At 42.1% G+C, this 15,380-nt stretch overlaps 6 protein-coding genes across 6 annotated transcripts; 2 read left to right on the plus strand and 4 right to left on the minus strand.

Annotated features, from left to right (window-relative positions):
- Position 1: 1 nt before the first annotated feature.
- On the minus strand, positions 2–4,016 carry LOC145705734 (STE20/SPS1-related proline-alanine-rich protein kinase-like). The gene is made up of 9 exons (XM_081783217.1): positions 3,707–4,016; positions 3,574–3,662; positions 1,855–1,924; positions 1,575–1,810; positions 1,466–1,531; positions 1,231–1,424; positions 657–1,012; positions 405–596; positions 2–357 (listed from the first exon to the last, which is right to left on the minus strand). The coding sequence occupies exons 1-9, from the start codon at positions 4,014–4,016 to the stop codon at positions 326–328; spliced, it is 1,545 nt and encodes a 514-aa protein (XP_081639343.1). The 3' UTR covers positions 2–325.
- LOC145704173 (exosome complex exonuclease RRP44-like) lies at positions 4,007–7,719 on the minus strand. Its single transcript, XM_081781613.1, has 9 exons — positions 7,567–7,719; positions 7,046–7,417; positions 6,165–6,791; positions 5,767–6,066; positions 5,567–5,684; positions 5,150–5,502; positions 4,567–5,058; positions 4,315–4,486; positions 4,007–4,273 (listed from the first exon to the last, which is right to left on the minus strand). The coding sequence occupies exons 1-9, from the start codon at positions 7,717–7,719 to the stop codon at positions 4,131–4,133; spliced, it is 2,730 nt and encodes a 909-aa protein (XP_081637739.1). The 3' UTR covers positions 4,007–4,130.
- Positions 7,720–7,805: 86 nt separating this feature from the next.
- LOC145704325 (uncharacterized) lies at positions 7,806–8,792 on the minus strand. Its single transcript, XM_081781773.1, has 4 exons — positions 8,660–8,792; positions 8,487–8,606; positions 8,295–8,438; positions 7,806–8,040 (listed from the first exon to the last, which is right to left on the minus strand). Exons 1-4 carry the CDS (start codon positions 8,721–8,723, stop codon positions 7,814–7,816), a joined length of 555 nt encoding a protein of 184 aa, XP_081637899.1. The 5' UTR covers positions 8,724–8,792; the 3' UTR covers positions 7,806–7,813.
- Positions 8,793–10,589: 1,797 nt separating this feature from the next.
- Positions 10,590–11,638, plus strand: LOC145704065 (uncharacterized). Its single transcript, XM_081781497.1, has 3 exons — positions 10,590–10,998; positions 11,110–11,188; positions 11,236–11,638. The coding sequence occupies exons 1-3, from the start codon at positions 10,630–10,632 to the stop codon at positions 11,547–11,549; spliced, it is 762 nt and encodes a 253-aa protein (XP_081637623.1). The 5' UTR covers positions 10,590–10,629; the 3' UTR covers positions 11,550–11,638.
- A 278-nt stretch (positions 11,639–11,916) lies between these two features.
- Positions 11,917–12,817, plus strand: LOC145704399 (uncharacterized). The gene is made up of 2 exons (XM_081781847.1): positions 11,917–12,287; positions 12,502–12,817. Exons 1-2 carry the CDS (start codon positions 11,952–11,954, stop codon positions 12,763–12,765), a joined length of 600 nt encoding a protein of 199 aa, XP_081637973.1. The 5' UTR covers positions 11,917–11,951; the 3' UTR covers positions 12,766–12,817.
- Positions 12,818–12,822: 5 nt separating this feature from the next.
- LOC145704400 (profilin-P-like) lies at positions 12,823–14,239 on the minus strand. The gene is made up of 3 exons (XM_081781848.1): positions 14,042–14,239; positions 13,612–13,852; positions 12,823–13,188 (listed from the first exon to the last, which is right to left on the minus strand). The coding sequence occupies exons 1-2, from the start codon at positions 14,215–14,217 to the stop codon at positions 13,630–13,632; spliced, it is 399 nt and encodes a 132-aa protein (XP_081637974.1). The 5' UTR covers positions 14,218–14,239; the 3' UTR covers positions 12,823–13,188; positions 13,612–13,629.
- Positions 14,240–15,380: the final 1,141 nt, after the last annotated feature.

A 15,380-nucleotide genomic window follows, 5' to 3' on the forward strand; every position in this document is an offset into this window, starting at 1 on the left:
AGTTGGAAGAGAAGGCAGGAGAGTTAAAATGAAACAGAAATTTGATATGCTGAATGTAGAAATAGTAAAATAATTATCATAATTATAAATCGATGAACTTAGTCAAATCAACAGAAGAAATACACAACAGCGCGTCATGACTCATGACGGTAATGTTACATGTAAAATCATTTATGTTACTTTATATAATTGGGCAATATACAAATTGTAATTACAAACTGTTGAATAGTTGAATTCCATATTCGCAAAACAGAAGGGTAAGTATGCAGCTATAAGGTTAAGTTTTATGAAAAAAGCTTTGACAGGATGACTTCATCAGATGATTTTATTGCTTCTCCAAAGATAATTTTGCAAAACCTTCAAAAGAAAATAAATCATTTTCTTTCTCGATTCGATGAACTAACCTTTCAATAACTCTTCATTAATATTATTGTCTGTGAGGCCTGTTTTCACCCTGAAGGTGACCTCCATTTTCGTCTCAGGATTACTAACCACCGCCTCCAAAAGGTCTTCAATATTCGATGCTACGATTAGGATATCGTCTACTTCGATGATTCTATTCTGCATCATTTCTTGCGCCACAAGTGCAGGTGTATCTTTTGAAGGGATAATTCACAAGCTTTATCGAACAGTAATATATTCATCGAACCCCTTTCCTGTGCCAATAACAAACGGAAAAGAGATATCTTGAAGATGGCCACTCTGATTTTGTCGAATTCTCAAGCTCAACTTGACTTCCGTTCCCTTCATTGCCTCCATTTTAAGCTTCAACTCGTCAACTTCGCGCTTAGCTTCCGCACTTCTTGGACTGTTGTGATTTTCAGTTTTTTCTTGAGGGTCTGCCTCGTCGTCGGAAAACTCCCAGCCTCCATCGGGCAGCTTTCTCAGTCGTCCAGAGCTGCCAGGAACTCGACGGGGCGTGATGCCTTTGGCGGGAATCGGCGTGTAGGAAAGAACGGAACGCATCACCTGCTTGTACTTGTCGTCTTCTTTTGCTTTTTGAAGAATTTGTCTGAATATATTTTAAAGTATTTATTCGGCAGTATGCAAGAAACTGTGACGTTTTTTGAGCATGAAACAAAACCAAAACATTAAAAAGATTCATTTTAAATATTCCATCATTTTATATATTATATATAAATTTTAAAATTTGCTAATCTCATCCCGTTTTATAAATATAAAATTTTTTTCAATTGAAAAAATCAGGTCGGGCGAGAATTGGGGCGGAACGGTAGATAAATCCAGCCGATAAAAACTGCCTTACCTTTCAGGAGCTCTTTTGCAGTAGGTCTCAGTTTCGGATCCTTTTGAAGACATCTTTCGATCATTTTGCGGAATTCTCGCGAATATTTCTTGTATTTCGTCTTGTCGAGAGTAGGTTCGGGATTATTGACGGTCAGCATGATGACTTTCATCGGCGGGAACTTAATTTCAGGTGAAATTAATGGTTCGAGTCGTCTCTTACCTTGGCATACGGAGCAAAACCAGTGGCAAGTTCGAAGGCAACAATTCCAAAAGACCAAATATCAGCCTATAAATCAAATATTTCCCTTCAAATGATCAAGAATTCAAACCTTCATGTCGTAGCCTTTTTCTTGTTCCATTACCTCCGGCGCCATCCAGCAAGGAGTTCCGACGAAAGTGCCCTTTTTCGCGTCGCCAAACGGATCACCAGATATACTCATTATCGCCGACACACCAAAATCGGCAAGAGCGATGGCACCATCTCCTCCAATAAGGATGTTGCCAGCTTTCAAGTCGCGGTGAATTTGCCCGTTTGAGTGGAGGTAATCAAGTCCCGATAGAGTTGCTAGAACTGGTGTTGAAGCAAAGAAGTTCTGTGTAAGACTGTACCTTTGAGAGCAGTGGCAAGTTCGACCTCTTCAAAGAGACCATCTTCGAATTCAGGGCGGTTTATTCTTTGCTAAAAGAAAAGATAAAAAAATCGAACCAGGGTTCAAAACTTGATTGCAATCTCGTTGATCCATTTTTATCAACCGAAACTATCATTATTTGTATCTTATCAAGATTCAAACCAGAGTTTGAAATGCTCGCAAATGCTCGCGAGCGAAAAGAGCGAGAGCAAAATTTATCATTGCTCTGAGAGCAGGGGAGCGGGAGCATGAAAATGAGTTGGCTCGAGAGCCAAAAGAGCACGAGCCCAAATTTGAACCCGCTCGCGAGCGCAGAGAGCACGAGCGCATATGTCAGAAATGCTTGGGAGCTAGACGAGCGGGAGCGGCTGCTCTCGTGCTCGCCATGGAATTGACTCACGAGCGGCTCGCGAGCAAAATTGAAAGAATATTTTTTCGCATAATTATTCACTTTCATAAATAAATTTCTTTGAGGATCTATTTTTGTTGTTTTCGGTTTTATGTAAGCTTCATTAGGTCCGTAATATCGGCAGCAGAATGCGAAAAGCCGAGAGTAAACAGATAAAACATGCCCACCGCGAGGTGCTAACTCCTGTGACAGGGACTCATATGGAATTAGTCACGGGGCCGCCGAATCATTTAAGGGTAAAACATCAAATCGGAGCGGCGCGTCACACTGGATCAGCGCCCCGCCGTGACCTATTTTTCAAAGGGCCGTAACTTATGAACGGATAAACTTTTTTCAAAACTTTCTTTTGGCTTAAATTGATTGAAGCATTCTCTCTTTGCATACTGAAAATGAGCAAAATCGTCCACTAAAAAGTAGGAGAAACTGACATGAGTTGGTTAAAATCGCCCGCCTATCTCTCACGCTGCGCTCCTGCGAAAGTAGCGGCGCGGTTCAGCGCTCATTTCAAAGGATCATATAAAATTCTAGAGACCTTCAAAATTTGATCTGAGAAAACCAAATTATAGGTCTAACGGAGCTCTACTGACTGGTTTTTGTTTCAAAAAAATCGGATAAAAATTGTGAGAGGAGATAGATTTTTTCCAACTCATGTCAGTTTCCCCTACTTTTTAGTGGACGATTTCGCTCATTTTCAGTATGCTAAGAGAGAAGGCTTCAATCAATTTAAGCCAAAAGAAAGTTTTGAAAAAAGTTTATCCGTTCATAAGTTACGGCCTTTTGAAAAGTAGGTCACAGCGGGCCGCTGATCCAGCGTGGCGCGCCGGGCTGATTTGATGTTTTACCCTTAAGGCCCTTGAAAGCTGCTCGCGAGTCAGTTTTTTCAGCTCGAGAGCCGATCGAGCGAGAGCACAATTCGACCAGTGCTCGAGAGCCAAGAGAGCGAGAGCGCAAAATGAAATGCGCTCGCGAGCGCAAAGAGCACGAGCTCTGAAATAAATGTGCTCGGGAGCACAAAGAGCATCATGCTCGTGCTCGCTCGCTCTCAAGTGAGCCGCTCGCGAGTCACGAAAATTTCAAACTCTGATTCAAACGCTGCATAAAAATGTAAGGTTGAAGTTCAGAAGAATAAAGTAATAAAATGATTCGATTCCTACATGTTCAAATGCATCCTTTAAAGTTTCTTAAATGAAGACTTAAATCTTGCAACAGTCTCTTTCATAATGTGCCCAAGTATTGAAAAATGAAAAGTGTTACAAGTTATTACTAATATCATAACATGAATAAACTTACTTTTATGACATCAAACATTGATCCACCAGAATGCAGGGCCATTATGATCCAAAGCTCATGTTTGACGACAAAACTCGTATGAAACTCCACTGAAAATCCTTATAAACCCCCCCTCTTTACTCAAAAAACTGACCGATATGTTCGTGTCTACACTTCATCATCAACCCAACTTCCGTCGAAATCGACTTGAGTGAGCTGGAAAACTCTTCGAATTGAATCCGTTTCACCGCCACCCTCCTTTGTTTCCCAGTTTTCGGGCAAGTAAAGCAGGCGACTTGAACATGAGCAGTGGCTCCCTGACCGAGGACCTCGAGCATTTCATAGTCGCCCTTGTTCGTGGTGAACTCGATTTCTTCTTGCCCCGATTCCATTTTCAATAGCTTCAGGTGTTTTTCATATTCTAAAAGCTCCAAAATCAGTTCTTTGATCATCATCATCGTCATCTTCTTTCTCTATTTTTGAAAAGGAGAAAGAGAGAGAGAAAAACAATGTGAAGTGGGGTGTCACGAGTTTCAGTGTGAATTTCTTGAACAGTAAAATATTCTAAAGTATCATTCTTATCCTTCCATCTTGTCGCTTTCAACGCTGAATCCTTCTATAATAGGATCGACTAGTTTCATCCGGACGCGCTCGTGCTGCGGCCCACTTTGCTCCGTCGTCACGAGCACTTTCACCTTGTCGAACACCTTGAACTTTGTACCTAAAAAAAATTACACAACTTAATGACAGAAAAGGGGAGACCTTTGACGAGCAATTCGCAGTTCTCCTCATCCAATTCTGCTTCTTTTTCCAAATCGTTCAAAAAGATCGTTCCTTCCATGCCAAACTGAGGGATGAGCACGCCGATGGCGTTTTGTTTGACTTGCATGACGTACGCTTCTTCGGTTCTAGCGCCTTGTTTTCGGAAATAAAGCTAGAAAAAAGACATGAAAAAACGAAAATCACATGCTATCTGGCCAAGAAACCCTTCAAGCAAAGTTGTTGCTTATTTACCTGGGTATGAAGAGCAATGGATGCTCTCTGAGCTTGCTGAGCCATTCTGTTTCTAAAATTGATATTCTTGCAGACATTATTGATGTGATTCTTGTCGAGAATATCAGGCGTCGTAGTATCAGCGCCGATTGACGCTGCAAGAGCTCTGTGAACCATGATATCAGCATATCTTCGAATCGGCGACGTGAAATGCGTGTAAATTGGCGCAGCCAGTCCGTAGTGCCAGCAATCACTTTCGAAACCCGTGCAGAAATAAACAGCTTGCATCATCGAGCGAGTTGACATGACTCGAAGGACAGTATTGACCATTGGATCGGCGGGATCGACAGCTTCGTTGAGTGAATCCGCCAGTTCACGGGAAGAATTGACATTGAGATGGAATCCTTTGGCCCTGGCAGCGCGGACTAGAGGGTCGAAATTGGACACGGGTGGTTTTGGATGGCGACGGAGAACGGCTGATTGTGGGAATTCTGTTCGAATATGCTCCGCTACCTGAAAATATGATCGAAAAAGACCAATAAAAGCCAAAAATATCAATAATACTTCAAACTACCGAAAATTGATGACTAAAACAGTCGCTTACCGAGCAGTTGGCTAACAGCATAAATTCTTCGACCATAGAATTAGTCTCTTTCAACTCCTTCGTGTACAAATCAATCGGATCTGCCGTCTCTGAGTCCAAATGAAAGCGAACTTCCACACTTGCCAAGGTGAGCGCTCCATCTTCCAACCTTTGCGCTTTCAGTTTCTTCGCCAGGTAGTTCAATCCTCTCAGACTCTCGGTCAAGGAGTCGGTCTTTGATTTGTCGTCGATGCGGATTTGGGCTTCTTCGTAGGTAAAGGCAGATTTCGATTTGATGACGGACTTATGGAATTTCACGCTGAGGATTTTCGCGTTGTCATCGAGCTCCCAAATGACGGAAAACGCCAATCGCTCTAGAATTAAAGGGTTAAAATATGTACCTTACGAGAAAAGCTTTCGTTATCCCGGAAAAAGTACCTTCTCCGCCTCTAAGCGAGCATAAATTCGACGAAAGAAGAATCGGTACCATGTCAATTCTATTATCAGCGAGATAAACCGACGTCCCCCGCTGCGCAGCTTCTTCATCAAGTGCAGTTCCTTTATTTTTGCTCTCAATTTGTCTATTTTTCCTCAAAAACGAAACAAAACCGCTTGAAACGCACTTTCGGGAGCAACTCTCCTGGTTTAATAAAATGACTGACATCAGCAATGTGAACTCCGACTTCATAATTTCCATTTGGCAGCTTTTTACAATGTAGCGCATCGTCAATATCTGTGCAGCCGGGCGGATCGACGGAGGCAATGTCATATTCCCGTAAATCAACTCGCTTCGCCAGCTCTTCTTCCGTGATCGTCCAGTTCTTGTCTGGCAGACAGCTCAATACTTTCGGTGAAAATGGATCGTGCTTTACGTCGTGCTCGAGTAAAAGGACTTCGTTCTCTGTTTTCTTGTCGCCGACGTTTCCGAGGACTTTGAACTGGGCTCAGAAATAATGCAGTAAATAATGAAATAAAAAGCCACGCAGCGACTGTTTTAGAAGCGAAGCTGCAAAGATTGCGGAGCCCAGACTTTGACAAGATGTCCATTCGGATATCTCGATTTTCGGCTCCAACCATCAATAGCAACAACGAGTCGCTGTCCAATAAGTCTCTCCACTTGTCGCGTTTCGATGCGAATCTTCGGGATCTGCCGCTGCGCAGCGAGAAAGAGTACTCTCGTTGAACCCGGATTGGGAGCTTCGATCACGCCGCAGTAGTTTCTCCATGCGCGTTTGATGATACCAACGATTTCTCCCGTCGGAATCGGCTTTAAACCGGCTTTGGGAGCGCTTGCTTCGGCTTCGTCAGCTCCAGGCTGAAGCTCAGTATCTAAACAACGAGAACTCGGAGCCGACCATTCACTTTCTGGCTTGATTCTGACCGCGACAATATCTTCATTCATCGCTCGATTGAGATCATTTCTTCCTTGAATCAGAATGTCGCGATCCCCGTCCCTCAGTAGTCCCTCAAGATAGTTGTCTCGCGAGATTTCAAGCTTGCCTTGGACAAGTTTCTTCGATTTGACGCCAATTTGGACCTGGGTCATCGACCAATGCGGCTGGTAGTTAATATTTCGGTCGATTTCGATCCCATCTTCGTTTCCTCCAGCGACTTTGTCGAATACTTCAGGCGCTACTTCTCCGACATACTCTCTTTTACAGGGCTTTGATTCTTTTATAGTGAGCTCTATTCTACGGAGACCGATTTTTAGACGTCTCAAGGTATCTGCAGCTATTTCCAGAGGGATAAAGATGCCTAAAGATGTCTGAAGATGTTTACAGATGTCAACAGATGTCTACAGATGTCTACAGATGTATCTAGATGGCACTTGAAGTCTATAGGTGTTTACAGATGTTCAAAAATTCTATTATCGATAAATGACTTGTGATAAAGAAATCGCCCTTTCCTGAAAGAAACCGCTTCCAAATCAGCTTTCCTGGCAATCTCCGCATTTGCCCGATCATTCGTAATGAGTAAACACCTTGTTCCAAATCCACTTCCTTTATTGTTATAAAACGCAACTGCTCTTCTTATCAGTCGATCGTTGTAGTCATTGCTGCTTTCTCCTTTGACCCGCTTCGAAAACGTCTCTGCGCAGAATTCGTTCACGAAAACGAAGGCTTTTCTTCCTGAGCCGATCAAACTTCGGAGTTTCTTGTAATTCGGACCAGATCGTCGTTTTACTTCGTTGAGGACGGTTTGCAAAATGATGATGTTCTGGAATCGCTCGTTTTCCAACGCATCGAGGTTGTGAAGAAAGACGTTTGTATCTGGCAGAATCCAGTGGGGCTAGAAAAGATCATTAGGCTCAAATCTGGGCTGGGGAACCTGTGTGGAAACCTGAGTCAAGGTCTTACAGAAATTTCAAAGCTGTTTCTGGACACTGATTCAGTTTTCAACACAGGTTCCCCAATCCTAGATAAAAACCGCTCTCTTACCCGACTGCAGAAAGAATTAGGCCGATTTTCGGGGCTAGAATCAAGTGCTGCTCCAATTCCATGCTCAATATCATCTCGCAAGTAATGCTCTTTCATCAACCGGAGGATTTTACCACCGCGGGTCTTCACAATTACGACCTTGTTTTCCTTCATTTTCTAAAAAGTAATTCTTAATTCTGCTCAATAAGATTTGTCACGAAACGCGAGGAGCAAATATAGAGAACTTGAAAATTTCCAAATAGCGATTTTATTCAGAATTCGATTTTGATTTATAAGAATTCGTTTCGTATAAATTTGCTTGTCCAAGGGGTGCTTTCATCGTGAGGAAATCGTCAACTGGAAGGGAAAAATCTGGGCCTTTGATTTCGACCATATCTTTGTGGATATGCGGAGCAGGGATCAGCGAAGGGCAGAGTTCTTTGAGTTCTTCTAGGGCGGCTTCGGCGAGTTTAACGCGACAGTAGTATTTTTCATCTGAAAGATTTTTTGCAGGAGGATCTTATTTGCTTCCGTGGCAGAAAATAAAATTGGCAAATCTGCAGTTACTTTTCCATAAAATCATTTATTAAATTTTTTTGAAATCGTAAAGAAAAAAAACCAGTTTATGTTTTTCTCTAGTATTTCATCAAAACAAACCATTTTTTTCATTTTTAATATGTTTTATATAAATTTTTAAATGCGATCATTAATGAAGGGAAAAATAAATAATTAGGATCGTTTTTAATTACCAGCTTCTTTGAAGACACTCTTCATTTGCTGCGAATATTCATCCCCAGCAATTTCCGCTTCAATCAGAACTTCGTCCTCAAATGGCTCGAATTTTCTTTGATTCGATTCCAATTTCCACTCGAATTTTCGGTACTCATCCTTCACTGAAAAACCGATAAGAAAACCCTGAAAGGGAAGACTTTTTAGTTTACCGATAATTCGATCTTTCCCCATTTTTTGAGCTCGTTCGAGTTTGATTTCTTCTCTCTTCAGAATTTGCTGGCGAAGTTCCGGATCCTTCGTGTTTCTGTATCTATTCAGCACTTCCGCCGCTAGAATTTTCGTTAAGAAAATTGATGAGAAGCGAAATTTTGTGAGAAAATACCTCTTGCATCCAAAGATTCTTTCCTAATTGCCGAAATTGCCAAGCTTGCTCTTCGCCAAAGCATTTTCTTATCAAATTCGATAAATTCGAAACCTGCTTTCTTCTCTTTTTTTCGCTTTTCAGATTCTCGAAAAAACGGGCGGCGCTGATTGGCAGGCGCTCCGCGCGGCTCTTCATTTTTCAAGAATTATCCTGGAAGAACGCTTCTTCTTTCAGAGCGTTTTTCAGAGAAACGGCAAAAGAGAAAACTCCCAAATTTTCACGTATTAAGTAAAATTGTCTGAATTTTTCAAAACTGACATTTATTTTTGATTTTGAGAAAGAGAAACAATCAAAAATCGCACTTTTCTAATTTATCTGTCAATTTCCAATCCTTTTTTCATTACTACTGTATCTTTTCTGTCGTTCAACAGTTTCTTTATTCATTTTTTATCATTACCCTTCATCATCTAGACTCGAAAACCTGTGTTTAAGCCCTGAGTCAGGGTCTCGATTCGAGACTCTCGAAAGAGCAACTTAAAACTTTTCGCGGCTTCGATTTTACTAGAAACCGCTACGCGGTTTTTTCTTGAAGCTTTTCAAGACCCTGACTCAGGATTTCTACACAGGTTTCCGAATAGTTAATCTTTCAGATCAAGAAAAAATGACCGAGAAACTAAGCGAACTTGCGTCCGAATTTGGCTCCCCGAAAATCAACAAGGAGCGCTTCCCTTGCTACGGCAGCTGGCACGAGTTCAGTCTCAAATTCAACCTCCTCCGAAACGACTTCCAAATGAAGCTCGACGAGTACTCGAAACTGGTCGAGAAGCATGAAGAAACCAAGAGGTTTTATTATAAGTGTCTTGAGGGACTTCAGGAGAGGGTCTTTATTCTTATCAAAATTGTGGAATATCGGAATGGTTCTACTAGAAAAGGGGAAAACCGAGCTTTGCGCGGATCTGGGCTCGGCAACCTTCGTAGAAAACCTGAGTCAAGGTCTCAAAGAGCTAAGATGAAAACCTGCGTAGCGGCTTTTTTAACAACGAAACCTACGCCGCATTTCCTTTAAGCTCTTTCAGACCCTGACTCAGGTTTTCTTCACAGGTTTTTGAGCCAAGATCCGCGCAAAGCTTGGCTCTCCTCATTGTTTTGCCCGAAGATGCAGGCGGCTTTTCGAAACCCTATTTTTATCTGAAGCCGACCCTAAAACAGCCAGTATTCAAAGCGTACGTTTTCGCCGACCCTTCGAACGAAACTCATCGAGAATCCACCCTGGATAGAGCTTGGAGCCACCTGAAGCCGAACCGCGAGAAACCGAACAAGAATGAAGAAAGCGAAGAATCCGAAAGTGAAGTAAGCGAGAATGGAGAACCAAGCCCACAACAACGACTTGAGGAAATTCGACAAGAACGGATGAAGAAAGAATCGAGAAAGAAAATCATCGAGCGATTGAAGGAGGACTACCCAGACAGATACAAGGACTTCAAATTCAAGGAGAAAAAGGACACCAAGAAAAAATATTGAAACATTTTGAAATCAACGAAGAATCGTTAATTCTCTGTCTTTTCATTTTCACCGCTCAAGCTCACTATTTTTTGCACTAGACTCCGAAGGCTGCGAAGCAAACCTGACTCATGGTCCAGAAAGAGCTTTGGCGAATAACCACCTTGCGGCTTTTTATACAAAGCTGAGCTCGGGAAGTAAAAGGTTTAAAAAAGATCTCAATTGGAAAGCCGCCTTCTCTTTGAAAAAAGAAGCCGCGCGGCTTTTGATTTGAGATCTTTGAAAACCCTGACACAGGTTACCGAGCCCAGTCTCATTTCTAGTTTAGCGTCCTGAGTCAGAGCCTGAGTCAAGTTTTGTACACAGATTCTTTAGTCCACTTGTTACAAATAATTGAAAACAAAAACATGTTTGTACCTATTGATAGAACAAGTCATCTTTTAGACCACTTGAGAGCCAAAAAGCTGAAAATATGACTGAAAACGAGCATGATCGTCCCGCAGGCCCGCTGGAGCAAGTGCTTCTTGAAAATATTGAAGCCGGGTTTCAAAAGCGCGCGCAAGGCAAAAATGAAAGGGGACATAGATAGCCCATATCAATGCCGATTTTTAAACGCTGAAACCCGTGAATCAGTACTCGACGATATCAAGAAACAGCTCCACGATGAGCGCAGAAAGATGTTCGTCAAGCAGCAAGATTTGCAGCGGAGGAAGAACGAGCTGGTTACGCTCGTGAGAACGAAATACCCCGACAGCAAAGAATACTCGGAGAAAGCCGATGGAAGTGCCATTTTCAGCTCCGTTCCGATTCCAGGATCTTCCGGAGCTGAAGTTGAGAAAGCAGAAGAGAATGAGAAGGTACGAGAATTAAAGATGACCGAGATTGGTCCCGCTGATGAGCCTGATGGATGGGTTCTTGTTGAATCATTCGATAAGATTTCGCTTGATCCTCACAAGGACTACCTTCAGGAACTTCCAGATGAGAAACCAGACGATCGACTTCAAACATCGAGAAATGATGGCGAAACTCGGGACAGTGGTGATGAAGGTAAGAAAATATTTGACTAGAGGTCTGATTTGAAGTTGATTATTCAGCTTACGATCCCGAGAACGCTACTTTTAGCGGAGGCTACGCCGACTGCTACGATGGCGATTCTGATTTCTCCGGTGGTGGGCACCTTCATCAGGACCTCGCCGATTTGGACATCGACAACGACTTTGAGGGTGACACTACCGACGATGAAACTGACACGGACCCAGAGGAAGATCATGAGCCTGGCCTCCTTGATGATGATGAGGATTATGACCATCAGGACTTCGGCAACCTCGATGGTTTCACCGAGGAGGACATGAACTACGACAAGCACGATGAGTACGAGACTGGCCTCTACGCTTGGGATCGAATTTAGAAAATCTGAAACTGATTCTTGCTTTTTCCACTGCTTTTTGAACAAATTCGCTCTGAAACTATCACGATTTTATTGATAATAAAAGACCTAAAGGAAAAATAAAACCTTTGCCCACTTTTTTCTTCATTTATTGAGGAAAAAATTGGCTAAAACCGCGGGCTCTGGAACCTTTGTAAGGACCTGTGTCAGCGGCTTTGCCGAGTCACATTATGATTCGGAAAAGCATTTCGGAAAAGAAGTTTCATAACGTTTTTCAATATTATGAGCAGGATAAGATGCGCGTCGGAAAAACGTGATGTTTATTCCGCGCTGACAATTTGTTTGAAAAACTTGCATCGCTTTCCAAGCTTTATCGTCGGTTATAAAACCAGCTTTTCATCCCGAAAAATTCAAAATTTCCAAATGAAATCTCTCGCCTTTATCTTTGGCTCTTTTTCATCCGCGGCAGTTTGGGACACGAAATTCAACGCTGCCTGGAACTTAAATTTCTGGTGGCAAGAGGAGGGAGACTACAAGAGCACGCTTGAAGATGGAAAGTGGGTGGAAGAGCTATTCTGCAAGACGAAGCCGATTTATGAATTCCGATGCACGGGAGAGGCTCTATGTCACAAAGTTTTATACGCTAAAAATGCTCATTGCACGAGGGTTCAGACGAATGAGGATGGAATGAAAGTTAGAGAGCATTATGGCTGCTACAACTCGAATTGGACGAATGATACAACTGGTGGAATCCTTGAGGTAAATTCCAGAATTGTCTGTCAAAAGAACCGTGTGCTCAAATAATTTTCTATCCGAATAATGATTGACATAATTTAACGCACTTCAGAAAATGGCACCAGCCAATACTATAATATAGTGACAAATGTAGAAAATATAGTGAACATTTAATCAGGAAATAGCTCAATTGATATTTGATTATCCTCAGTTTTTTCAACAACTTATGGTCTTTTAGTCTCTCTACGATGAATTCCTCCAAGATCAGCCCTTCTTGCCCGTCGATAGCGTTCCCGAAACCCACCGGCTTTTCCTCCCAGAAAAAGGTGTCTGCCCCCAAACAGGCTCCGAAATTTGCGGCTCACTAGATGCCATTCCTTTCTTTCATCCTTCCTGCTACCGGAACGACCAACTCAATCCCGGGTTCTACCTGCTTTCAGTTCAGAGCTTTTTCAGTCCGGAACAACAAATTGCTTCGAAAGAACTACGACCGAGGGGATGAATTGAAAGTCTAGTGCCTGCCTTTTTTGAAGAATAAAGGGAACCGTTGTTGATTTTTTTGTTCGATTTTGTTATTTTATTTTTGTAAATAAGCGGTTTTCTTATTAGCTGACCCGAATTGATTAAGATTCAGTTAGAGAGTTGTACAGTTACATGTTGTGTCAGACGTCGAATGAATTTCAAATTGATACTGTAAGAAGATAATAATAAAAAACAATGTTGAAGGGAGACAGGTGTGCTCAAGTAAGGGGTGCCCTACTGGGCCATAAAGTTTGAAAGAAGATTCTTTATGGCCTAGCCGTATAAGAAAAAAAAAGGAAAAGAAGATTTCAATTTCAATTTTTGAAGGTGCTATCTGGTGAAGAGTGGAGAGCTGCTCAAACGCGATTTTTTTGTTGTTGATCTGATTAGGTGATTTGGAATGCTAAATATGGTCGTTAGAAGAGATGATGATAGCAAGGATAAAGGGATCAGAAACCTATGAAAGAACCTGAGACAGGGTCGCGGTTTTTGTCGAAACTCTCTGAGAACCCTGACTCAGGTTTCTTCTCAGACTACCATCCCGCCCATCCTCTTTGAGTTCATCATCTGCCTCGGGAAACTGTGCAGAAACCTGAGTCAGGGTCGCGGCTTTATACGGTATTATAGCTCTTTCAGAACTCTGACTTAGGTTTTTATACAGTTTGCCGGGAAGATAATGAAGGCAAGGAGGATGGGCTTGGTAACCAGAGTAGAAGCCTGGGTCAGGGTCTGGAGACGGTTTCGACATAAAACCGCTACCCTGACTCAGCCTGAGTCACTCAGGTTTCTACAGAGATTGCCGAGCTGGACATCAAGGAGGACTTACCAGATGCAATTGTCTTGCTTAGTAGTTGTTAGCTTTTAAGTAGTCGGCGATTTTCCCGACGGCGAGTGATAAGGATCCACCATTGGATCCATCGACTCCTCTGGCGATGGTGAGGCACTGGTTCGACTTTTCAACTGAGAACGGGTTTTTTCCTTCGGCCTTTGACTTTGCTTGGAGCGAGTCTTCGGAACATTTGACAAGGACGAATTTTTCTCCGTTGAATGTGAAGCCATTTGCGAAACTAGAAGAAAATGATAATTGCTTACGTACGCTTGAGAAAAAAGTCGATGCTCGATTAATAAATATTTATCGCCGCGTCAAAACTAATTCATTTCTCATTGATGATTTTACTGACGCGCTGGAAGTTCAAAAGAACGGTCACGTGCCTCTTTTTTTAGCTCAAGGTCGAAAAACAAGAAAGATGACTTACCCACTGCTGGGGTCGGTGAACAAGTTGTACAAGTCGATAATCTCCTGGTAGTTGGCGGCGGCGTGGTCGAAGCCTTCCTGTGCCCAAGTTGATCCATTGAAGCCGAAAAGGCCAGCGGCGGCGACGTTACCGGCGTAGTTTGCTTTGAGACTGTCGACGTATCCGGACCACGACATTTTTATATAACTTACACTCTGAAAAGATAAGAGGTTTGTGAAAGTAGTTGGACAAAAACATCATGTTGAAATTTTTAACAGAAATATACTGCTCAAAGAACTGATAGAATAGGGTCGTCGTTTTACTTGACAAGTACCTCCTTTAGGACATTTGAATTTATTTCAAAAGGGTCCTCTTTTTATCGGATTTTCCGAATTAATGTTGCTTAAAAAGTATTTGATTAAAAATCCGTTTAAATAAGGGCATTCCTAAGGAGTGTTTAATCCGTTAAAATGGGATCTTCCCTAGATATTTGCCCGTTAAAAGGGCTCCTTTTCACAAAGAAATTATTGCTATCTTTGAGAGACTATCAATAATTTTTAGTAATTTTTTTCTCTCTAATGGTGAAAAAACAAAACGCCCTTTTAAACCCGATAATAATCGTCATAAAACGCCGGGTCGTAGGTGCTGTTTCTCTCGATTTTCTCTTTTCTCGTTTCTGCGGTTTTTCTGACTGAAAGACGGGACAGCTTATTCACTCGAGGGGGCCATATTTTGTGTTATTTTCTCTGCGAAATGCGAAAGAAACTCGAGTGACTCAGATCTTGATCCTGGCCAAAGAGAGCGACGGGCTCTGACAAAAATGAACAACGCGCCCGGACGGGGCAACTGCCTCACGTTTTCCTCTTTGATCCCAAACGCGCAACTCAACTCAACCGCGACGACGTGACGCCCTTAGAGCCCCCGCTAGCCAAGTCTGAATCAGACTGGGGCGAGTTTTTCTGCTGAAATTTCATTCTTTCTGGAAAAAATTTGGCTCCAACTTGATTGTTAAAGATTTTGAACTTGAGTCTCTTTTGTTTTTATTCTTGACAAAAAATTATAATAAAAAATAAATATTTGTCAATATAAAAAGCAAGTTTTCTTTCTCTTTTTAAACTTCTCAAATAAAAAAAGCTCAACTTCAAGTAGCTGTGAAACTAAAAGTGACGCGCCTGACTGCTTTGAAAACGCACTGAATACATCTGCAAGACATACAGTCACTCCCTTAGACGCTACTTTCTTAATCATCACCCGCTCTACCAGCTCAATCATGGAAGGATCAATATTTTGTAATCACTCATTTTTAAATTCTGCCTTTACAAAATTAACACTTGTTACTACTCTTTCAAAATACGGAAAA

The sequence above is a fragment of the Oikopleura dioica genome, chromosome PAR (assembly GCF_907165135.1).
Source record: "Oikopleura dioica chromosome PAR, OKI2018_I68_1.0, whole genome shotgun sequence".
Classification (NCBI taxonomy): domain Eukaryota; kingdom Metazoa; phylum Chordata; class Appendicularia; order Copelata; family Oikopleuridae; genus Oikopleura; species Oikopleura dioica.

Bases quoted from the DNA above. Each gene is read 5' to 3' on its own strand.
- LOC145704325 (XM_081781773.1), bottom strand. From the start codon at position 8,723: ATGCTTTGGCGAAGAGCAAGCTTGGCAATTTCGGCAATTAGGAAAGAA. The intron at 8,607-8,659 runs GTATTTTCTCAC...CGAAAATTCTAG, and splicing joins AGAATCTTTGGATGCAAGAG to CGGCGGAAGTGCTGAATAGA. The intron at 8,041-8,294 runs GTAATTAAAAAC...AAAATCTTTCAG, and splicing joins GAGTGTCTTCAAAGAAGCTG to ATGAAAAATACTACTGTCGC.
- LOC145704065 (XM_081781497.1), top strand. From the start codon at position 10,630: ATGATCGTCCCGCAGGCCCGCTGGAGCAAGTGCTTCTTGAAAATATTG. The intron at 10,999-11,109 runs GTACGAGAATTA...GACTACCTTCAG, and splicing joins AAGCAGAAGAGAATGAGAAG to GAACTTCCAGATGAGAAACC. The intron at 11,189-11,235 runs GTAAGAAAATAT...TTGATTATTCAG, and splicing joins TCGGGACAGTGGTGATGAAG to CTTACGATCCCGAGAACGCT.
- LOC145704400 (XM_081781848.1), bottom strand. From the start codon at position 14,217: ATGTCGTGGTCCGGATACGTCGACAGTCTCAAAGCAAACTACGCCGGT. The intron at 13,853-14,041 runs GTAAGTCATCTT...ATTTTCTTCTAG, and splicing joins TTCACCGACCCCAGCAGTGG to TTTCGCAAATGGCTTCACAT.
- LOC145704399 (XM_081781847.1), top strand. From the start codon at position 11,952: ATGAAATCTCTCGCCTTTATCTTTGGCTCTTTTTCATCCGCGGCAGTT. The intron at 12,288-12,501 runs GTAAATTCCAGA...ATGGTCTTTTAG, and splicing joins CAACTGGTGGAATCCTTGAG to TCTCTCTACGATGAATTCCT.
- LOC145705734 (XM_081783217.1), bottom strand. From the start codon at position 4,016: ATGACGATGATGATGATCAAAGAACTGATTTTGGAGCTTTTAGAATAT. The intron at 1,925-3,573 runs GTAAGTTTATTC...CTTTTCTTTTAG, and splicing joins CAATGTTTGATGTCATAAAA to CAAAGAATAAACCGCCCTGA. The intron at 597-656 runs GAAAGGGGTTCG...TCCCTTCAAAAG, and splicing joins TCCGTTTGTTATTGGCACAG to ATACACCTGCACTTGTGGCG.
- LOC145704173 (XM_081781613.1), bottom strand. From the start codon at position 7,719: ATGAAGGAAAACAAGGTCGTAATTGTGAAGACCCGCGGTGGTAAAATC. The intron at 5,503-5,566 runs GTACTTTTTCCG...CTTTAATTCTAG, and splicing joins CTCGCTTAGAGGCGGAGAAG to AGCGATTGGCGTTTTCCGTC. The intron at 4,274-4,314 runs GTCTCCCCTTTT...AATTTTTTTTAG, and splicing joins CTGCGAATTGCTCGTCAAAG to GTACAAAGTTCAAGGTGTTC.